The sequence below is a fragment of the Lepisosteus oculatus genome, chromosome 21, assembly GCF_040954835.1.
Source record: "Lepisosteus oculatus isolate fLepOcu1 chromosome 21, fLepOcu1.hap2, whole genome shotgun sequence".
Classification (NCBI taxonomy): domain Eukaryota; kingdom Metazoa; phylum Chordata; class Actinopteri; order Semionotiformes; family Lepisosteidae; genus Lepisosteus; species Lepisosteus oculatus.
Window position 1 is genome coordinate 7,471,321 of NC_090716.1, and position 24,150 is coordinate 7,495,470.

General features: G+C 37.5%; 1 protein-coding gene across 5 annotated transcripts in view; it reads right to left on the minus strand.

The window, feature by feature from the left end:
- Positions 1–24,150, minus strand: part of LOC102685698 (doublecortin domain-containing protein 1-like) — a 108,575-nt gene that overhangs the window by 7,492 nt on the left and 76,933 nt on the right. For 2 of the 5 annotated variants that reach the window (XM_015338462.2, XM_015338467.2), the window contains 21 exons: positions 20,412–20,535; positions 18,815–18,996; positions 17,333–17,455; positions 16,538–16,637; positions 15,887–16,022; positions 15,454–15,619; positions 15,150–15,287; positions 14,594–14,794; positions 14,290–14,404; positions 13,413–13,583; positions 12,864–13,049; positions 12,362–12,565; positions 11,949–12,144; positions 11,350–11,517; positions 10,127–10,228; positions 9,676–9,812; positions 9,000–9,173; positions 8,165–8,315; positions 6,349–6,458; positions 5,470–5,520; positions 4,887–5,098 (listed from right to left, as the gene is read on the minus strand). In XM_015338462.2, the coding sequence (XP_015193948.2) occupies positions 5,470–5,520; positions 6,349–6,458; positions 8,165–8,315; positions 9,000–9,173; positions 9,676–9,812; positions 10,127–10,228; positions 11,350–11,517; positions 11,949–12,144; positions 12,362–12,565; positions 12,864–13,049; positions 13,413–13,583; positions 14,290–14,404; positions 14,594–14,794; positions 15,150–15,287; positions 15,454–15,619; positions 15,887–16,022; positions 16,538–16,637; positions 17,333–17,455; positions 18,815–18,996; positions 20,412–20,535 (2,935 nt within the window). In that variant the 3' untranslated portion in view covers positions 4,887–5,098. Of the gene's footprint in view, positions 1–4,886; positions 5,099–5,469; positions 5,521–6,348; positions 6,459–8,164; positions 8,316–8,999; positions 9,174–9,675; positions 9,813–10,126; positions 10,229–11,349; positions 11,518–11,948; positions 12,145–12,361; positions 12,566–12,863; positions 13,050–13,412; positions 13,584–14,289; positions 14,405–14,593; positions 14,795–15,149; positions 15,288–15,453; positions 15,620–15,886; positions 16,023–16,537; positions 16,638–17,332; positions 17,456–18,814; positions 18,997–20,411; positions 20,536–24,150 lie in introns of those variants that run through there. The other 3 variants (XM_015338464.2, XM_015338463.2, XM_015338466.2) reach the window with 3 other exon arrangements.

Sequence of the window (24,150 nt, forward strand, 5' to 3'; positions counted from 1 at the left end):
TAGCGTCAGATCGATGGTCAGCTGGATCGATGAACTTCAAGTCACAGTTACCTGCATTAACGCTATGGGGAAAAGGCATCCTGTGTGATAAAGACACACAAGGTTGAATCACATGTGTACTGGATGCTCCCAGGACACAACCTGCATCAGCCCAACCGATCAGTCAGGACTTGATGAAAAGTAGGTCATCCTCAGTCACAATCTTTCCAATACTTTCAGCGCAGTGCCTCAGAGAACGATCTGGACTGCACTTAGCACAGAGATGTCACTGTATGCTCTGTACAGCTCATACAGAAATGAGATCAGATTATCAAAGAGAACCTCCCATCATTTCAGTTGTTACAAATCCTGGTTGCAGATCCTTCTTGCCTCAGAAACATTTTTTTCATGTTGTCAGGATAGTCTGAATAATTATGGCACTAATTAATAAGAAACTTTATTTATATTGAGCCTGTCATGCTCTGTGCAGCTCAAGGTGCTTGCAAAAAACATACAGCACATTTAAAATGCAGAGAAAATGATTAAATGCTGAAAAAATATACACACTATAAAAATGATACAGACCAAAAAAAAACATGTCACATTTTAAAGCAGCAGAACAAAATCACATTCAAACATATCACAACTATATATATAAAATTATAGGTATCTTAAAAAGCATTAGTACAATTGTGCATAATAAAAATGGCAAAGGTGCTGAGAACAAAAACTCCCGAAGACCAAAAAGACAAAATCTGTTTTCATTGTTGATCGGAGCCACATCAATGGCAATCCCAAACTATAGTTTCTGTAGCTGTATTTCAGAAAATATTTTTCCTTGTCGTCTCTCATTGAGAATTTAAATGAAAATGCCTTTGGAGTCACAAATAAAACCCAGGGTAAACTGTAAAGCACTGCAGTTTTTCATACGGCAATACGAGGTTAATGTTTTATTATTGTATGCCTGCTAGAATACCCTGCTACAAAACCAACTACAATGACCCTAGAATGAGAATGACATCTGGAGCAGTTATGTCTAAAGGCTGTTTTGGCTTCGTGTCTTAACACAAGCTAAAGGCTGCTACCATTTTCAAATGGAATTAAAATAAGGCCAACACTTTTAAACATCAAGATTAAAAACAGAAAGCTGAAGAAAAAATATCAATACAGTTATTAGGATCTGCAACAGACTTAACAACGTGTTAATGACTGATATGTACAATGCAGTTCACTCTTCTTGTCTTGAGAATCCACACATTTTTATATCAAAACAGGTTATGGTGTCCTCGTATGATTATGAATTGCAGCGTCATTATTTGCAAATATCTCTGAATCTCATGTGTATATGTTAAACAAACAGGATAAATAAAGATGTATCCTGTCAAAGTGCAAGTAATTTTAATCTCACAACAACAACAAAACACATTTCTCCATTACACAACCTTGCTGTATTGCATTCTATTAATATATTCTTTGCAACTCAGTTCCTTCTTTTATCACTGGTGATAATCTTCAAGAAAGGAGATTAGTCCAACTGTGGATAGTACAGGATTGTCTTGCGTCTTGCTGTCTGGTGCAGGAAAGATCACTGTGGGAACTGTCTCATCCAGTTCCTGAAGAGCTCCTCCCCCAAACTTAAGAGATATTGCCTTCAAGGCTCACCAGCTGAAGGAAAAAGGTATGGTCTATGACCTCACAAATGCCTCTGAGCCTGTCTTGTGAGATAAAGGCCCCAGGATTAGTCACCATTTTTCTGTTGCTCCATAATGTTATGTAATGAACAGATTCTCAGTAACTGAACAATCACAAGCCCCTTTAAAGCACAGGGGACTTGTGGTTTAAAGACTTCACCAAGCCTTGCCCCAAAACAGATCTCCTTCAGAGATTCTACATCTGAATACCAACAAGATCCCAGGTGGAGTGTGGCTAAAATATCAAGCTATCTAATCTCAGTCAGATCCAGTCCAAAACTAAGACCACCCTGGATTCAATCATTAACATCCCATATGCTGTCTGATGATGCTGTAACGTGTTTGGAGCTTCAGGAAATCATCAATATCATACACGAAAATGGCATTGATGCTTAACACTCTGAAGACTAAGGTCATCCATCAACAAGCTCTCAATGAGCAGCCCAGTTCTGGCAATTCAGATTCATAGGAAGATTCTTGGAAGTGTTCATTATTCCTTGTATCTTGGAAGTCATCTTTCACAGTTACAGCATTACCTCAAATGTTCAAATGCAGCCTTTGATCAATCAAGATGTAATCCCCACTCTACTGAGACATGGACAACACACACCTCAGAAGCCACCTTAGAGCACAGAAGAAGTATTATCACTGTTCCCCGACCTTTTAAATATAGGCAGAAGATAGATGAAACAATTTTAGCATCCTCTCCAAAAGAAACATGATGAGCATCGAAGCAACACTCATCCAACATCAACATCTTTCATCTCATGACTCATAAAGCAAGTGTTTTCCCGGCTCTGACATATTTTCTCAAAAGGAGAGCAAAGAAAATGCTTTAAACATGTTCTCAAGGTAAACATGAAAAAGTGCAAGACAGACAGGAACTCTTAGAAGCCTATGCCTCAGATGGAGAAAGTGTATGTCACAAGGGACTCAACTCTTCAAAGACATGCACTGACCATGGGAGACAGAAACATGAGAAAGGCAGAAACAGTATGGTGTGGACCAGAAAGACCAACAAGCTGGGACCTGCATTCCACCTGGAAACACATGCCCCAAAAGCAGCAGGGCTTAAGTCTGCCGGCTGGTCTTCATCAGCCAATTTTAGACTCAGAGATAAGACAATCATGAAGGACAATCACCCCAAACTATAAGGCAGAAATAGTACTATTTACATTTTAAACAGTGTTCAGCTTCATGTAAAGTCAAGTCATAAGCCCTTCCTGTGCCAGATATTTGGCAATTGAGTATTAAAATCCCCCAGCTGTCTCAACTAGAGGCTGCTTAGGGCTATGCATCAACTGTTCGGTGGTGTTCTTCTTTTCAAATTCTGCATGAATTACAGTAGGTCTATATATTTGGATTATGCACAATTTATTTTTTAAAATAATTTTCGCTTCAATTCAATTAGAATTATAATGGAACGTGTGTATTAATTGATTAATTGTATTTGATTCACAAATTACATTACTAATAAATATGGTTATTTTTCCTTATTTCATTATCCTTCACAAGGTGTTAGGGAAATTTTTCAATGACCTGATTTTGACAGTATCATATTGCAAACTGATACTGAACTCTTTGATCTGTATTTTCTTCACATTTTCTCAGATTTTTTGGGATGTTTTGAAAATATGATGACATCAATTAGGCACGACAGTTGCATTTTGTGCAAATAAGATATATATATATATCTTAGATTACCCACTAAACTCTTAACAAAAAGGAAAAGCTAACTTGTTAAAAAAATTACAGATCTGTACCATGAATCTGGCTTTTGTGAATGAAAGTACAGTATTATTCATTAAAGATTACTTTTAAAGTTAAAAATATCATTCATGTAACCCATTTCCAGCAATAATATATTTCAGTGCTGAAGACCTTAGATTAAAGCATGCATTTAAATGGAAATTTAAGCAGACCCATCACATTCTGAACAGCATGGGGGATAATTTGTAGCAGGGATGTCAAGTATCTTCCATCAATAACCAGTAATAGAATGGAGCAGGAGTGACAGGTGTGGACTAAAGACGTGAAGGGATTCGGGCACCCTCTTCTGGTAGAAAGTCACATTACACGTCAACAACATGCCACGGTAAAGAAACAGAAAAACAAAACATTCCTGGGTTTTATTGCCTTTTGTGCAATATATTGCAGTTAATCAATTGCCATTTAAACATTAGTACTTTTACATTTGAGCTTTGAGAACAAGTTTGAAGTTTTAGTTTTCAGTGTAAATAGAAGGCATTTGATGATGACAGCAGCAAAACCACATATCGTGGTCTTAGCATGTCACCTTAAATTTTCACATTTTAGTGGCTTGTTGCTCAGTCCTACAGATGGAACCCCTACGCGGTCCTGGATGTTTGAGTGGTCCTATTTCAGGGCTGTCTGTATGGTCCACAGTTCAATAATTCCCCACTTGGGGTATCCGGGCACAAAGCCAGTTGCTCTTCAGCGTATCTCCTCAGTTACCAGCTATTCTTACAGGTGAATTCATCTCTTATCTCCAATTTACAACATTCACTCATGTTTGTGGTTTCTCTGTTTCACAGTTATATAAAAAAGAGATATTGGTGCTTTCAACTCAGCTTAGTTAAATCATTGTTATCTATACCAGACAGTCCTGTTTAGCCAGGGACACAGGTCCCCAGGTTCATTAAAACTCAGCTGGACCTCTGCCACAGCACCAGCACCAGCACCAGCACCAGCACCAGCACCAGCACCAGCACCAGCACCAGCTGGCGCCAGTTTGACACCTGCCCATCTACCAAGATTTTAGGACAGAAACACTCAAGAACACCTATGACATCTTGTCTTTCTGCACTCAGAAAAACCCAACTACCCTGCTACAGCCTGGCTGCTCTTGTACACCTCCCTGTTAAGTCAAGGGCATCAGAGCCAATCATAACTGCTCCTCTTCCTCCTGTGGAATCCCAGTCCCTCAGGGTGCCAATCATTTAATTAGGCCAGGTGGGCCTAGTTTGAACCCAGCTGCCTCCTTACTAGGTGTGTTTAAAACAAAGCTACATCGCACTATCTCACACATATTCTAGATTTACTTTTGTTTGGGAGAGTTTTAGTTATTAAAATGGATTTGGAAGAATGTTCTTTGGTTTCCTGTTTTAGACTTATGGACTCTCAAAAGTGCAATTTAATATTTAGATTTTGATCACTAGTAAAAATACAAAATAAAAATACAATTTTGAAAAAAAATGTGAGGTAATTTACTGACTTTTTTAATGTCAGAAATGAATCTACATAGGTGATATAAGAACCTAAAACAATTGTAGAGAGTATAATTAAATGAAAGAAATCTGAAATGTTCTAAAAATTTTACACATAGTTTAGCACAGTAATTTAATTGAGGCAGGAAATCCACTTTTATAGAGATTGTGTTGTCCTCATTTTTCATTGTTTCTCATTATCTAAAATAAAGGAAAACATGCATTACCTTTAATGAAACAGAGCTCTCTAGTCAAAAGCAACAACCTAAGTTTCAGAGCAGTGGAACACCAGTATTTATCTTTTGGGTTTCCCAACAAAAGGAACTGTACTTCATAATACTACAAATACTTTTTAATGCCATCTTGTGGTCAGAAACGGATTAAACCTTACATTTGTAGTTTTTTACTTTGACAACAGAAAGCATTGATGGGCAGAAACAAAATATGAAGGTTCATATAGATAAGTAATAAAACGTAAGTTGGCCTTAAAGTTATCTGCAGGCAGGATACAACGGACCAAACTCAAACCCACAAATGACAGTCATATTCTGTTTTATGTTTTCAGAACTTACCTATGTGCAATCATCTTTGTAAGGAAGGGCCAGACATCTATTAGTGTCCACCTTACAAAACAGAGAACATGATCATTTAGTCAATATTTAGAAGAATAAAAGTTAGATTTCTATAAGACAAGGCTATGAAGTGAAGGCCTGTGCAATATTCCAGGTGTACTGTACATCCAGGTGGGGCTGCACACTGGTGGTGGTGGAGGGGATCCCCATTACCTATAAATCTCTTTGAGTGGAGTGTCCAGATAAGCACTAAGTGTAAGGAACTATTATTATTATTATTATTATTATTATTATTATTATTATTATTATTATTATTATATTATCAGCTAGTCTATGGGGTACAGACATATTCCAAATAGACTTGTAGGTCATAACATCAGATAACAAGTGCTTTTTCTTATTTAAAAATTTCTAACCTGTGATAGAAGCAGCTTTCAATAGACAGAAAAATCAATTTTGTTCTTACATGAATATAAACAAATGCCATACCTTAAAGAAAGATGTATAACATTACACATTAATGTTAAATAATTTATAGTACTCTCCCTGTAAGTAATATTTAATTTAAAAACATTTAATTATATATTATTCATAAGTGTTCAATGCTGTTAAAACCAATCAATTACTTTAAATGTGTAGTCATATGTACAGTACACTCCTGTTAAACTAATAAATAACTTCCTAAAGACAGTCTGTCTTTTCTGGATTTCTTGTGTATTATATTTGTCTGTCAGGTGACTCCTGAACAAAAAGGTTGAGTTACAGTTCTTGTTTTTAAAGGTTTGCTCTTGAGCCAAACCAAATCCACCAGCTAAAATTCCTCTTTGTACTGTACATCACAAAACAGACAGAGCACTGTACTTAAATACTTATCCATACATTGACTCTGGGGTTCTCCTTCGCCTCGACCACAATGTTTGTTGCTGCAGGGCCATAGGCTTTTCTGACTCGTGCATAGTTGGCTCTGATTTGTATTTTCTGCTTATGTTCTGGAAAATATACAAAAATGTATATAAACAGAAGCACATGAAAACCATAGACTCATTTAGGTTACATTTGTAAAGCAATAGGAATTTACAAACAGCCTTTTAATTTACAACCCATTCATGTTCCTTTCCGTCTTCTGGCTACATTATGCATAAATATTTCACAGAAAGGCGACTTTCATGCTAACAAATATCAACAGGTCTGTTTGTATGATAAACACCAGGTGCTGTGTAAACACAAACCCAGCATCATGAGGTTCATTTTTCAACTGGACACTGGACATTTCCAAATGTTGCAGCTTAAGGTTGAATGTTCTTGTGAGAATACTGTAAGTTCTAAGAGAATGTATGTTCTGGAAAGCACCTTGGTCCACAGTCTTCTGCTAAGGTATGAATCACTAAAATAACTTCAATTGAACTGCCTCCCAACATCAGTTACATGGTGCAAGACTTCCTACCAATAGACAGATCTTTTATACAAAACGGATTTAAAGAAAGGAGTTCATTCATAATATTTGCACTCATAAACAATACCAACTGTTAGAGGGAATCCAGTAAGCTGTCACACATACTATATTCCTGTTCACTCATTGTCCTTTTTAGCATAGCCCTGCAGTTATTCCCTCACATTAACTCAAAATCAAAACCATATCTTCCTGGTAAGATTCCTTTTATTGTACTAAACCAGTATATACTGTAGGTATACTGTATGTAAATAACTAAAAGTATTATAAAAGGCTACACAGAAATCCTTTAGCTTGGACAAATCCAGCAATGTTACACATCTATAATCTAATACTATGTGTATAATACTTAGAGCACAAGCAATAAAAAACATAATTAATTATTTATTTAGAATATGTGATACTGTTCCTCCTGGAAAATTACAAGCACCAAACATTTATATAAGAATGGATTGTTTCTCATTGTTTTTCAAGACTATTACTCAGAGTTTGTAGTTAACTGAATACCTTCTAATTGTAGAACTACAAGCAAAGGCTCCAATAAAATGTCCATCCATCCATTTTCTAACTAGTTCTTCCTAGCCTGGGGGGAGCCAGAGCCCATCCTGGCAAGCAGTGGGTGTAAGCCAGGGTACACCCTGGACAGGACACCAGACCGTAGCAGGGCAGACACACAGACACACACACTGACACCAGAAGCCAATTTTCCCAGAAGCCAGATTGTTTTTGGACAGTTGGAAGAAACCAGAGCACCCACATGAACACGTGGAAAACATACAAACTCCAACAAAATTCCAAATGATTTCATTATAATTCACTTTTGAACATGTTGCCTCCAATAGATAAATGCAATTGAACAACGGATACCTGCCAGATTTAACAGTACATTATGTTAAATACTTTTGCTTAAGTAAATGATTATGCGCCATTTACTATAAATCCTGTTTTCTGTTTGTGACAATGGCTGGAATGGTGCAATAAGAGCTCCTATATCTCCCCTGAGATGCAGTCTCCCAGCTTCATGTTCACAGGGCGCACATTGTACATGCTAATACAGTGCTCTCAAGAGTCAATGTTAGAAATATTTTCTGACACATTTCGCCAAAGAAGATAACATTTTCCAGCCTGACCTCTGCCAATACAAGGAGAATTCTACATCAGTCAGAGTGATTTCGACCACCAAGCTGATTGAATTGTCTGTAAATGACAGAGGTGCACTGCGGGGGACTGATAGATAAGTCTGACCTTTAGTGCTTATGAAAGTTTCTCCTGAAGATACGCAGATCAGTGCATCTCTTTCAATTTCATCCCAAGTCGTTAGGTGTTTGCCATCCGGAGTGTAAAGGATCACAGCAGGATGGATCAGGTTTAATTTGGATGTAGAATTAGCCAGCAGCTGAAAAGCAGTAGATCAGCAATTACTGATCAGGTGCATCACACAAGCAAGTACCTGGAATGCCACTTAGAAGACTGTCTTTTATAGCAGCCCTTCTTTACAGTGGCTTTCTATAAAACATTTTAACACCTACTACACAGATTTGCAAGGTACTGTAATATACAGTACTATTACTACTAATGAAACATTCACTTTTTTAATCAAATTTGTGATTGTATGTCTTGCTTACTTTTTCACACTCTAAAACTCAGTTCAAGACAGCATATAATTACACCATATTTCTCTTTAGGGAAGCTACTAATTGTCTAACAGCACAAAGAAGACTCTGATCTCAAGCCCTGTGATTTTCGTAAGTGATGAAACAAGAAAGAGAATCTGAATTAGAAATGTCGAAGGCCAGCTAGATACACAAAGTTGGAGATCCCAGTCAGTGATGAAATTAGGCTCGTCTGCAGAGACATGTATATTACTGTATAGTACGTTCATACTTAAAAACCATTTAGTTCTTTATGGACTACAGCTAGCAAAGGAGAGTTCCAAGATAAAGGAGAATAAATCAGTACTTACTGAAAATACAATATCCTGGAACAAGCATTAAAAAGACTGATAAAACAAATCTGGTAAAATTGATAAGTAATGAAATAATCCAAAAAGATGATTTTAGCATGCATTAATCCACCTCACCTCTTCAATGTTTTTTCCCCAGACATAAGTGACCTGTTTAGGATCCCCATTTCTATAGATCAGCACTCTTTTAACATCAGGCTGGTCGTATAATTGTCTTGGGTCCTTGACTAGCTTATTCAGAAATGGTTTTCTGTTCTTTGCCTGCTTGGCCTTGACTTTTGAGAGCTGCACCTATTGAGGAAAACAAAACATGCAGAATTTTATTTGGGAAATAACTAAAAAAACACCTGGTTATTATAGGATCACTGAGTTTGCAAACAGGGACAGCAAGGATAGGTGTCTTATCTTTTACATCTGTATTCATTACATCTGATGCTGAAAAGAAAAGAGACACATAACTGTGTGTACTTGCTGTGGAGCCCTACGTTATGCCACTTTTCTCTTCTTTTCAGCATGGAATAAACCTTTACTTGTGATGCAGTTGCCTGCTTGCACTGCTTCTGATGCCTTTGTATTGCAAAAGTCAGTCACTTACTGTTATCACATCTCTCAGATACATCATTCTTGACAAATGTTATGGTGATAACTAACCAGTTACCCTGGGAGTTTAGGTAAGAGTTAATAATAGGTTAGCCTAATATATCTAGGTTAACCTCATAGGTAAACCTAGTAACCTCATTAATAGGTGTATGAATTGAGACCCTGGCTTGAATAGTTCCATGTGTCTGTGTACCTCTACATTTTGCACATCTTCCATCAGCTTCACTTCCTCCTGGGATGCCTCTGTCCATCCGCCTTCAATGACAACTGGCTGGATGGGATTCTGAGTCGGTATCATGCAGGCTGGTTGCAAGCTGGTCATTCGCCTTCCTGTTGCAAAAGTGACACTGGAAAAGGTAAAGACTCTGCCTACAGTATATGTCTGAGTCAGACTATAGTGGTGCAAAGCTGTTTTTAGGAGTGGTTGGCTGTTATAATTGGGGGTGAGAGGGACTATTTTGTTTCATTTCCATTTCTGGAATTGCTGCTTTTTTATATATATTTTAAAAAGACATTGGGTATCAAATGACATACTTTGGAAAAAACTCAGACATTGTCAAGATGTAGTAAGGTTTAAAAGACAGTAACAGGGAAGTGCTTTAATTTCTCTGTCTTTCAAATCCTCTGTACGTTTGGGATCTGACCTTGCAGGTGCCTCATTTTATGTCTTTTAATGACTAGATCAGCCAGGACCTTCTCCTTCTGCAGCCAGTTCTCCTTCTGCATTCTCTTCTTTCTGTGCAGAGCTAGAGGTAGAATTAATAATAATACTCAACTGTTTTGCAAGGGTTTGCAGGGAATGGAAAATACATTCTGGAATAGAATTACACTGTTCAGCCACCAGTAGGGGCTGTATCTATATACAAATACCTGTACTGTACATTGTCAACTATTGGGGGTGTCTTTTTATCCTTGTTTTTATACAATCTAGGTATATTTTTTTCTTCAAAAAGGAGTGCTGCATGTTACTTAAATCCAGCTTCTTTTAAAAAAACAGAAAACAGTACAATCATGTTGACAAAAATATATCTTTCATAAACATTAGCGGCAAATTGTTCCATTTCACATACAAATATGGAAATGACTGTAAGGTAATAAAGGGACATTTATAACCTGAATGACTATATTAAACATGCTACTGTATGTACTCTGACTCTTTTATACTAAGCTGTAAGGAGACTCTGTGATGCTGGTTCTATACACCCACAGAAAAATACAGTCATTCCAGACTTGGAGAAATACTTGTCTCCTACAGTGGATATTGAATTATTTTTAAAATGTAATAAAATGTTCAAGCAGACAATAAAATAAATGCAAGTGATTTAGTAGGCCTTCTGAAATGTACAGTAATAAAAATAACTCAGAAATAAATGATTGAATTATTCTCTAATTGATGAACATGTTTGTACAGTGTAACACAGAATTACCATTACCTGCCAAATCGGCACTCACTAATAAAATTCAATTATTAATGGGCCTTGTGCAGGAGAAGCATGAAATCTTCTATTTATTAGTGTTCACTCAGCACTCAGCTCTTCTCCTGTGATCCTTATATATTTTAGCATTCAGGCCAGACTGAATAAATCCAGAGTTTATCTGATTACAAAGCAATCCACATGGGGTTTATTACTAATTTCCTTGACACATCTGTAAGCTAAGACACACTACAATGGATAGTTGTTCTCCTCACTGCAGAGCACAACTTGCTTGTCATGCCCTGTGCTTTCAATGATTTCAGATATGGCAGTCCTAAAATTTGTCAGTTGCTTTAGGGGCTACTTACTGTACATACATGGAAACAATAAGAGCAGATCCTAAAACTACAAGTGGAAACGGATCATTCCATTCTTTTCATGTAATTTATTACCATGAATCGGAAGAAACGGTTCCCCACAGGACACCCACACATCGATAGGGGTTCTTAAAATCAGAGTCAGTAGGGTCTCATCTATATTGTCAAGGTCTTCTGCTGTCACCTGAGGAAAGAGCTCAACTCTGGAGCTGCCTTTCTCCTTCCCACTGGGCTTTGCACTCTCTGTGAGAAAAAGCACAAGTAAAGTTGTCTTATTTATAAACCACGCTGTGAACACAACGTTCTCAAAGGACAGGTAATGCCATAAACATGGATCTTTCTTGTCAGCAATAATGCAGACCGCTCTTGTAAACGTTCGAAAAGTAGAATCTCTGTTGCTGCTGTAACTCTTTGTGAAGTATTCCTTAAAGGATAGTGACCTTGTCTGCCTTGTCTGGGAGACCTGGTTACCATGGGGCTTCATCTAATAACTGGTGACTTTCAATCTAGGACACAGACCTAAACCTTGGCCAAAAAATTAATTTTAACTTCAGTCCATTTTCTTGTACTGCACATTTTAAAAAAAAAGTAAAGATGAGCATTGCAAACATCACTTTTTTTGGCATTGAATTCTTCCCAAAATCTCACTGATCAAGTGAACTTGTTTGACTCACTTGTCAGGTCATCCGTATCCTCTGTGTTTACAGGGGAATCAGCCTCCTCTTTTTCATCTGTGCTGTCTTCTTGGAAGCATTCATTCACAGACCATGCCTTTAGCTGAGGTACTGTGAGAATCTGTGTTCCGTCCACCACATACAGCCTGGAGGCTGCCCTGGGCAGCTGAAGCTTATGTGTACACATTGAGAGCAGCTACACATAATGGAAGGTTAAAAAAACATGCATGAAAAAATGGCTTCAGAACAATACTGGAATTCATAAATCTATATAAAACATTAAGTTACAAATACATTGCAATTCAATTCAGGTAAGAGCTCTGACAAAGTTGTGTCTTTTAAATCTACACTGGGCACTTTTAACTCAGGAAGCCTTGTCTTTTGACAGAGTGCACTAGCTCTGTGTTACTCACCATTGGCATTGTAGTGGCAGTTATTACCTGTCCACCCTCATTGCCATGCCCATTCCTGTAAGCCAAGATCTTCACAGGGTGGAGTGTCCTGGCTGTAGAAATCTCTTTAGCAATTGTCTGCACTGAAGTCTCTTTCCTTAAAGATTGCAACATCTCCTCCAAGTACTGCAAAGTGTTCTCTGCTTCTGACATAGAGAGGTCAGTCTGAAAGACATTTGTTTTAACCCTTCACCAGTGGCACTATATTTTAAATATACTGCAGAAATCCTACCTAAGAGCTGGCAGTCACAAATTAAGAATTTATTCATTTTGTGATCAGCTACTTTCACTTGAATATTTCCGCTACTAATTGAATGAAACTACCTATACAGTACATAGAATTCTTATGCAAACATTGGACACAGGATGAAGAATGCAAGGATGAAACAGTTTAAACTCTGTTGTTTATACGGTAATATTTTTTTCAGCTAAAATATTGCAAGGGGTTCTAAAATGTGCCTACTTTGGTGACACTCAGGCTTCTGAATGGGCCTGAGTGACCCAGCCCACTCTCCCTCTGACCAGTGGCGCAGCAGAACGATGAGTCAGGGGGCAGTATAGTCAAGATCCTTTTCCCTCTTAATGCCCTGGAGCATGCTGCACACACTGTAGTCTTTCCACTCTGACCCGGGAGTGTGAAGTAAGAGCCCTGTAAGAACCAGATTTCAATTAAAACAGGGCCCTCCAACCCTGGTCCTTCCAAGCCCAAGAGCCGTAGGTTTAACAGGTAACTATTAAATCATCAGTTTCTGAAGACTAGGAACAATTTAAGAAGAGATAAGAATTCATGTGAAGAGTTAAGAAAGTTAAACAACATCATTGAATTAGTACAATTCACTTACTTGTGAAATAAAATGATTTAGAAATCATTCAGAATGTAAATCCATATATATCCACTCACAGCAGCAACTAAGGAGAGGCAGACATGCTCCACTGATCTACCCAGTGGGTTCTCTTTCACACTCTGCAAGCTGCAGACTGCTTCACAGGGGCATCAGCACCTGCCTCCTACCTGCTGATGGAGCTCCTCTGGGCCAGAGATGGAGTAAGTGCACACTGAGGCCTGATTGGCTGCTGTGATCTCCTGGTCAGTTTCCGTGGTATAGAAGGCACTCAACACCTTCAGTTCTGGGATCCAGTCCCATTTCTGATTGGCTGCTCCATAGCTGTAGGGTTTGTATTTCTGAAAGGCCCAGATTTAAACACAGACATGCAGCATTATTCTGTAAATCTAAATGCTTTAGAAGAATGCTTGAATGTTAAACATGACTTACTATATGTTCTAATTACTATCATACTGTATATTTGTATTTGACAAAAATGCTTTGAATAGGAAACTCATTTTTAGAGTTTCACTTAACAGTAGCATCAGAAAACCATTTAATATTCTGATTATTTTTATCCTCTGATTCCCCAACTTTGTTCATAACTATTACGACATTATAGAGCCATAAGACAACCCCAGTGGGAAGAAAACAGTTTTAATCTATTTGGAGACATATGAATATTTATCCATCCATCCTTTTTCTAACCAATTAAACTAATTCAGGGTTGTGGGGGAGCCAGCAAGGGCAAAAGCCAAGGTACCAGTCCGCTGCAGGGGACACACAGACACAAACACACTTATACACATGCACACTCACCCACCAAGGCCAATTTTCCCAGAAGCCATACAAACTCCTGTGCAGATAGTACCTCAAGTCTGGAATTGAACTCAGGGCCCCAGCCCCAATGAATATTCAGACTTTATGCAAATAGTTACCACTGGGCATCAGTAGTGATAAACGATGTAATGATGACTCAGTATTAAACTGGAAGGTTAAAATCATCCAGTTCCCTAACTGTCTACTTTTGGCTTTTATTTGTGCGAGTAAATTAAGTATTTTCACCTGAAGCACAACTGAACATCCTGGGATTTGAACTCTGGATTCAGTGTCTCCGGGCTTTATCTTTGGCATAGAGACAGCTAACACTAGAGCTGGGTTACCCATCAGGTGAAAAGTCCTACACAAGTCATATGAGAAAAAGAACAGCAGTACTGGTTAGTAGCACGTAATATACAAGAAGCATATCTCGTCAATAAAAGGGGTTTTATTGCAGGGTTATATAATTCAAAAGGTCCAGCTGTGGCGAGATCCTGCTTATTCAAAGGTGATTTCACAGAACGGAAAACACCGCTGCGGGAGTCTTTACCGGTCTTCCTCTCGGAGAATCCAGCGCTGATTGGTATCATTGGGGTTCTGCTGCACCAGCCGGATGGGGATCCCCGGCTGGGCCCCCTCTCCCTGCACCCCGAGAGCCAGACCAGGCGACCCGCAGCACACAAACTGCCCACCGCAGAAACTAAACTGTTGCCGCTGAGTCCGCAGTGTTCGCGCATGTTTTGGTTGCAGCCTAGAAATCAATGAAGATCAAAGTGAATATTGCACTGTGCGCTACCACATTGCTCCACACTGAGTAAGGCCAAACTTAACATGATAATAAGAAGCAGCAACATTAAATTGCTATCATGTAAACTGTTTGTCTACAGCATTAGCCTTACTGATACTGGTATCTCCCCTGATGTACGGTAATATGACTCAGTATGAATTTCTTGCTTATGTAGCTATTTAAAACAAATGCCTATGTTATTGAATTCAAAATGACCAGTGTAGTAAGAAAATCTGGAAAGAAATCAAATAAAAGCTTATCATCTGACAGTTGTAGTTTAAAACAAACAAATGAAATGCAAACTTTGCAAGCTTGCTACCTGTGCTTCATGTTAGCTTTCTCATCCTCAGATCCATTTGCCTTTTCTTCAGGGTATTCAGGTTCTTTTTGCCATGAATACTTAAAAACTGAGCGACTTTCTTCAAGTTTTCGGTGGGCCTTAGTATGTGAGTCTTCCCTGGACAAGAATAAGAACAATAAAAAGATTAGCCTTTGAGAGTATTCTTCCTTGGGTTTTTAACTATATTCTTATATACAGTTTTTTGGATGAATTTTTTAACAATATAAATTATAAATTTATTTGGGTATTAGCCTGCATTCACTTAAAGAGACTGCAAACTCACGGAAACTCATTCATGACATCTTCGCTGTTCTTTTTATCTCCCCTCTCCTCCGTATGGTGTACATCAGTCGACTCCTCTTGGTCCTTGTTATCCAATTCCACACAGCATTCTGCCACAGTGAGCTGTGATCCCTCCATCACCTCTCCTGCCACCTCCAGAACAAGGTCTGAGGAATACAGGAACACCCCAAGCTTGTAAAAATGTTAAAAAACTAAATACACAGTACAAATGATCACAATTTACTTACAGGTTTTTGTAAAATAAAAGAGCTAGAGATTTTAAGCACATCTTGTAGTGGGTTTTGCAAAAGTTGCCTTAAATCTGAATGTTAGTGAACAAGGTTGTGCAGGCACTGCTTCTCAAATCTTTGACCTTGCTTTCAGCAGCATGAGGGCTTCCTAGGAACTGTGGCAGGCAGTCTGAATATACCCACTATGTTGCTTGCGCATGGCACAGTAGTTGAGGATTACAGCCACATCTGATTCCAGGCTGTTTAAGATCAAGCGTTTCTCCTGCTCTTTCCGGGTCAGCTGAGGATCAATCCATTGTTCTCCACAAGAAACATAAACCTGGAAAACAAGATATACGGTAGATAAAAACCAACAGTGTTCTACTTTAAAAAGTACATGCCTTCTTCCACAGAAAAATGACCCCTTGAGTTACTAATCCATACCACATAGTCATCAATTTTTATACATGAGCTATTGCATATTTATCATCTTTTGATTCACTGTCTATAAAACTGTAATTTTCTAAGTAATGCATTACCCCAGATCTGAGGAACAAGCAGAACTGGCACAGTAACAACACTCCATGCACTCTATTAAACTTTATTACTATATTTGTTATTTATAGCATATAAAGGCACCAAGCTTTGCCAATAGTGAAGATCAGGCCAAGAAATTATTTGGAACCCATAGCAAAATACTAAACTACTTATTGTGGAAGGGATCACAATAACAAACAGTAATTTTAAAATAACAAATGATAGAAAGCCAAACTATATTGCACTGTTGACAGACTTAGAGTATTCAGTGTTATTTGTTTTAATGATACTATTTTAATCACAGAGGAGCTTACACACCAGTTGGTCTCTTTGTAGATCTTTGAGTAAAGAAATCTCCTTCCCATCCTTGTCAAACAGCTTCCGAGCTGCAAATGGCAAATTCAGCAACACAGTACATCTGCAAAAGAGAAAAGCAGTCAAGTAAACATATGTCAAGCTTCAACATGGGAATAAATTGGTACACCTGACAGGCCTATGGAATTATCGCTGATTTTGTGCGGTTTGCCAGTGTTCATGAAGTGGTGACCTAGGACTCATGCAGTTATGTTGAGAGCTGTATGCTGTAATTATACTCTTTTGTGTTAAGGACCAGAAAATTTAGGGTGTCAGCAGAAATTATAGGTGATGTGGTTTTGCTTATTTAGAATTGGATGGATGAGAAAAAAAAGTTTCCTTTCCTTCTGCAGTGTTGGAAAAAAAATACTTAAAAAATCTGATACAGTATCAGCAAACCACAGAAATAGCTAAATAGAAAATATATTACGGAAAAAACAAAAATAACACCATATACTGTATAATATTATGTGCCCATGTGTTTCATACAGACTTAAGGTACAGCATAAGGAAAGTCTTCAAAAAATATTACAGCCATTTTCAGTTTAATAAATACTAAAATTAAAGACTAGATTAGTGTTATGCTATAAAATTCTAAACTATAAAGACCAGTAACCATTAATTACAGTAATATTTTAATAATTGCAAGTCTTTTCTGCAAACTAATTAAATGTTAACGTCCAAAAGTAGCTGTACCCAGATTGTTCTGAGAAATATAAGTCTTCATTAAACATTTTTTATACTGTATATTGTCATTACCTTTCAAGAAACTGCTGAAGCTCTAGCCTATGAATTTTTATTGAACCATCATCTTCCAAAGCAAGGCAATTCGGCCTGTCCTTTGGGACTTTCTGCTTCTTTGAACTGGTCGCAGAATTCCTGCTGTGAGAACAGTTTCATTGTGATGATTTTTTTCCCAGCTTAGTTACCAAATAAAAATGAGAATTTATATTTGTATTTAAGGCATCTATTCATCTGTCACATGTCTTCATGATACATACAACGTGCGTATACAGTACGTATATATGTAGATGTTTGTCAAAACAAAGAGAAAATGAAATAAGATTTATGTTCCTTGACTGGCAGGGTGCTCTGAACTGGCTGAAGAACATGGCAGGTCATGGTGGTTGAAATGCACAGATTTTGAAAAGCCACAAGAGTGAAGGCTTCATAAAGGAAAATAAGGTTGAAAAGTTGATCAAGAAATTCAGGACCACTGATTTAGGAACACAATTCTAGAAATGTTAAGCAGGATATATTCTACATACAAAAAGGAGGAATGACTTAAGCAAGGCAATTCTAAGTAGCCATCTCATAGTAAGCAACACCTAATATTGCAGACAATACATATTTAAAGGTAAACCAGTATTTTAGGTTATATAATTTTAATGCTATTGTGATGCTTATATTTTAGTTCTCTGACTATGTGCTAACCTTAAAACTTACCCACACAGCAATTTTAAAAAACATACCCATAAGCAATATGCTCAAAGCAGAAAACGATATAAAATGTACAGGATGTGAACTTCAACCAATACCAAACTGTCTAAGAACACTATATATACATATAAAAGTGTCAAACAGAAGACAAGCGGAATTTGCTCATGTGTGAATTTCAATGGTTTAGCTTTATTTACTTTGCACCAAAATGGACTTTTTGGCATAGCAGAGTGAGTTAATTAGAAATTACAAATGAAATGTATGCATCAAAGATTTCAATTTCAGGCTTGACTTTACCTGAAAGATTAATTTTGGGCATTTGCATTTTTCTTCACTGCTCAGTGGACAGTATAACGTCATGCTGCTCATCATTCAAAAATGTCTGATGTGCAAATATCTATAGAAGGCACTTAATGAATTTAGATACTACATATCATGAAAATGTTAAAATTCCAGAGTGTCAGCATTTAGGATAACAAAAGAGAGACTTACAGATTTCAACTAACACTGTGCTATTTGAAGTTTTCACTCTATTGTACAATACTTTGAGTGTTACACCTTAAACAGGTAAACTATCAATCTGTAAGTTTTTTTAAAGTTCTCTTTTCTAGTTGTGACACGTATACAAATGTAGATGTAAGCGCTAAACCTGTGCAAAGAATAATCAAAAAGGAACTACAGAATGATTTAAAAATGCAACACGTGCATAATTCAATTTTCATTGTTGGTGCAGAGGTTGTGTTTTTGAATCTTAGAAAGGAGAAAGAAGTGAAAGAAGTTTGAGAATTGGTTGATCTGTACTGGTTTCTGAGCATGTTGGTGATGTCTGGTCCTGTAACGGTGATGGCCTTTGTTTCCTCTCTCTCTCCATTCTTCAGGACTCTCAGCCTCACAGGCAGGTACGACTTCTGCCTCCTGCTGGGCGGGTTTGTCAGTGGAGGAGCATTAGGTATCAGAAACCCTTCAAGGGGCCAGTTGAAATCCTGGATTTTATTGGACACACAAATAAGAAGAATGCAATCTGAAACTGTACTTAGATTTATGCCATAGTACTGTAGGTTTTAATTTGAACAACACTTGATGAACACATTTTCTGTACAATATATTGTATGTAGAACAGTTAGGTTGTAAAACTGTTGCCAAACTTAAAATTCTCAAAAGCAGCAATTCTCAATTTTTAAATACTTTTAAAATAACATGCATTTTAAAGACCTTTCTGTAAAATTAACATTTTTAAAAATGTTCTCCTCAGAAAAATTGTTTTGTTAAATTGTAAAATAAACTATTTCATTTTAAGTGGAGAGTTGTCGAGTGACAAAAATAAATCACTAGCCCTTTCTCCTTTCTCCAAACTGCCTATGTGAATCAAGAACAGAACCTGACATTTTTATGTTTTTACATATTTTTTTAATTGTAAATACTGATCATATGAAATACAATTTTCTCAGAAACATTACAAAAAACAGAGCTAAAAAGAGCTGTTGCAATCATTATGCCAAGATGCTCCGCTTGGGTCAGGCTCTTTAGTATAATGATCTCAGGTAATATTAGACTGTCTGAATTCCATATTTATAATTGGACTGAACAACAAAATGGTTTAGGAGACGGATTTATCACCTGCTTTAACAAAACAGCACTGAGATGTTCTACATCTTCATTAATTTCTAACATCTTGTAAACATTCTGATTGTTTTCACCAGAAGAATGATTCTGCTTGTTAGCTTACCGATAGTTTCTGCTTCCTTGCCTCATCTATTACAAAATGACAGAGGAGTTGTGTTATGTAAATAACATGGATTATTTGTGACAGGATGTGCGTGTTCCCCGTTATAATAATGTGCTTCCACAGAGTACTTGTGTATTAATTCAAGGCAACACAAGGGCGCCTTGCGGTGGCATAAAGGCACAGATGAGGTGACCCCTTTTGTTAAAAAGCTGATAGCAAAAGCTTATAAGAAAGACGATACCCCGACTTTCAACAAGCGCTCGCTTACTAGGGTAAAAACATAGGACTTCAGTCCTGCTTTTCCAGCACTCTCTGCTGACAGTACCAACACCCCCATCACCCATTCCCTACTAGGTTTCACAGGAGGGTACCCACTGCCCTGTCCACGCTCGCTAATGCCACAAATACAGTCAGCTTCTGCCTTCATTTCATTTAATGCAAACACATTACTTGCTGGAGGCATTGCCTGGAACTCTCGATTTACACTGATTTAAAGAATTTCTCTTTAAATGCATGCAAGGTTTTGAAATGATTAATAAGCACAGACCACCAAGCTTGAAAAAACTGACAGCTCCGAGCGTTAACTGGGAGAGCTGCGGTTTCTTCCTGGGGCGAGGCAGGCATACTGTAGTCGCCATGTTAGTGATCCAGAGCCCAGGACAGGAACACTACCTCATTCAGCTCTCCATTCGGCAGCAGAGGCCACATGTACATGAGCTTGTTCCACTGTGGGTTCTCCACTTTCGAGTGCTTCCATTGACCTAGTTTGTGAATTCCCTCTTGTTTGATAGCCCATCTGAAAAACATAAAAAGGACAGTCATTTACAGTAATAAGCACAAAGCAATGTGCTGTAATTTATTTTTTTATGAAGAACTGAGATGATGTGACATGCTGTGACATATCGCTTTTTTCTTCACAATGTTTCAGTGTTCTGGAACAGCAAAGGTAGCACATGACAGGGAAGAGAGCTGTGAGTAGAAACCAGGGAAAAAGTGACAGACCATGATGTGGGAAACAATGAGACTGGGGGAAATGGTCATTTTCTTCTGGCTGCAGTGAAAGATCATGATTGTATCTGTACTTGTGACTTGTATCACTCACTGCTCAGTTGACTTGTCATGGCATTTAGTGCCTTGTGGCTTTTTTCTTTTTTTTACCTCAAATTGTGATAAGTGAAAACATACTGTTTTAAAAACAACAAATACCTTTTAGACAACGTATTTGAGGTATTTGATTCATTCCTTCATTCTAATGGTTGATTATTAAACTGCAATTAATTAAATCCTATTCAGCGTTATAGAATCTAATAATTTCTCTCATTGCTTTTGTGACTGTGGATTTCATAACTGATCTACAGTACAACTCAGAGACAATTAGAATACTGGCAATACTAAAGACAGCCATTAGGTGGCGGCCATACTCCATAAATTAGATCTGGTGTTCTGTTTTTTCCCTTCTGTTTATTTACAGCTGGCATCATAAGGACACTTCTTGGTAACATCCCAGTTTCTAAGACATCATGGAGACCCTGCTATGCTGAAAGGCACACAGCTGCATGGAAAATTCACAGCAGCTATCAAAACAATGCAGGAATGCTCTAAATTCAGAGCACTCTGAAACCATATGGGGCAAGGAAGATTACTTAATTTTTCCATGCAGTAAAATTTTAAGAGAAATTCACTCACTACACTTATAAAACAAATAGAAATGCTGCCACACAACACTGTTTACCTCTTCAAACAGTCTCAAAGGCTATGAATTTGGCTTTTAACAGTGCATATCCTATTGCTAAAATATTTTAATGACTTATTATTTTCACTATAGAACATCCTGGAATGCTAGGAAGAAGAATCACTCTAAAATATTCCGTTTTAAATATGAATTTAATATAGAAAACTATCTGTCTATGAAGTAACATCTACTTATTTTTCATTGCAGTGTTATCACTAATGACATCGACAACTCATACAAATATCCATCCATCCAGTTTCTCACTGTTTCATCCAATTCAGGGCTGGGGGGGAGCCGGAGGCTATCCTGGCACACAACGGGCGCAAGGTGGGATACGCCCTGGACGGGAAACACACACACTCACACCAGGGGCAATATTCCCAGAGGCCAATTAACCTCCCAGTACGTGTCTGGACTGTAGGAGGAAACCGGAGCATCCGGCAAAAACGCACACACAGGGAGAACATACAAACTCCACGCAAGTCTGGGACTGAACCCAGGGCCCCAGCACTGCGAGGCAGCAACCTGAAGCTCGCTGTTCACGTCCCTAGATATGTTCAGACAAGATTATCATGTTGACCTGTGAGTGGTAACAGACCTCTAATCTCTCTTAAGGAAGTATAGTTTCAGTTGTAAGGGGAATTTATGGTAGCCCTAAAACATCCATAATTGATGTTAAAAGTGGCCTACTCAAAAATAAAATGGAAACTTCAATTTAAATTATATTAATTTCTAAATTTTTGCATGTACAACAGAAGCAGACTGAAGTGGACGAAAATGTAGGCTAATTCTACGTACCAGGAAGCAATACATAACAACAGGGCCGCACCATCTGTTAGCGGAACTGCAGTGTTTATTAAGCTTTCACTTACTATATTATATCTATTATGAAATAAATCTCCATCCTGTCCTGCCAATTAAAAAATAATAACAAAAACTCCTCTATTTCTAAAGATGTATTTTAGTTTTCAAAATATCAGATAAACCATTTTGTCTTTGGTAGGAGCTTTTCTTACTAAAAATGTCAGACTTCTCCTGAGGCCTGCTCATATACCAGTAGGTCAAAGCCTGCAAGGGCTTGTGAAGGTTTTATTTTGTAGGGTTGTGCCAGGGTTCCAGTGAAATTTAGAAATTGTGGAGAATTCAAGAATCCTCTTCTGAAATGCTCAGACCCCAGCCACTCCACTTTTCCACAGTGAATTATATATTGCCAAATGTTAATGCCACTCAGTGTCAGGGTTCTAAAAGCATCTCGGGCCTCAGCTGAATATTTTTTCCATCCTTATTAATATTCCCATTTGAGAAACCATCCACAGCTGAGGCTATTAATGTTAATATGAGACATCTTCTCTAGCAGACATAGTAAAAACGGAAAGAGACATTTTAAACTAAGCCTTTAACATGTGACCTTTGGAGCCATTTAGATTTAAATTAGTTTTTCTTCTCATATTTTGGCTTCCATGAGATTCAAATTCAGGCCCCCAGAGCAAATTATGATTATTCCACCCAGTTAGATGTCTGCTACCAATGGCTATTCTTATTAACACACCACACAAAAGTTTACTAAAAATAGTTGCCACCCAAATGTTTTTCATGTACACAAAGATGGTGTCTAAATTTGGAATCTAGGAGGACGTGCGGGATTAAATGAATGTTTCAGAGAGCCAGATATGAATAATTAAGGAAAACTCAAGCGGATGAAGGTAACGTCAGGTCTGCAGGAGTATACTAAATGAAATGCCTGTCAAAAGTCCCCTCATATGACAAAAGTGAATGTTAAGACTTTTTTTTCTTGGAAAAAATAAGACTCCAGAGAAAAACAGCTCCCTTACACCAAAAGCACAACAGGAAAGATATGTAATTGCTGTATATGCTACAGAGAAACACTAAACTCTATCTTATTAAATGTGATAAATATTTCTTTAGCTAAAATATATTTGTTAATGATGCTTCTTCTGTGTTCTTTTTGAAGGGTTATACACCATAGCAAGCAATATTCCTGCCATTATATTCATCCCTAACAAACCTATACTCACCACAGATAAAGTTTGTAGACATGGATAATTTGTGTGTGTACATTTTTATGTATGATTTTACAATGCCTCTAAAAACAAGAACCATATGTTTATGAAAAAATGCTCATCACATTACCCCTTCCTCACAGGCAGCTAAAAATTAATAACAATTAAATTATATATATATATATGCACACAGAAGAAATGTTTAAATATTTGCATGAACATGTATAAATAAAACATTTTTATACTTTTTTTTAGAACAATTGAATGCGGCAGGCATCATATATGCGATTAGTATGCTGACAAAGCATTTCTTACTGACCTACATTAACTGCTTTGTGTCGTGTAACCACTTAAGCCAAATATTTTAAATGCTCTTTAACATTCTAATAATGAAATAGTTCAACATAATTGTTTTTCCCCCTCTGTTTCTTGTTTCATCCTGAGATAGCTTTTAAATTACAGGCCTGTTTTTGTTGTATGACCAAAACAATTATGAAAGTAAAAAGAATTGTGTAATTAAAAGGTAATTTCTGCACATTAGATCATACATTTTTCAAAAGTGCTAGCCTTCATCTGCTAGATGTTTACTTTTCATCCTGCTTTTGCTGATGTACTATCCCATCAAGGCTGACATTTAAATGAGCGAGTATTCAACACA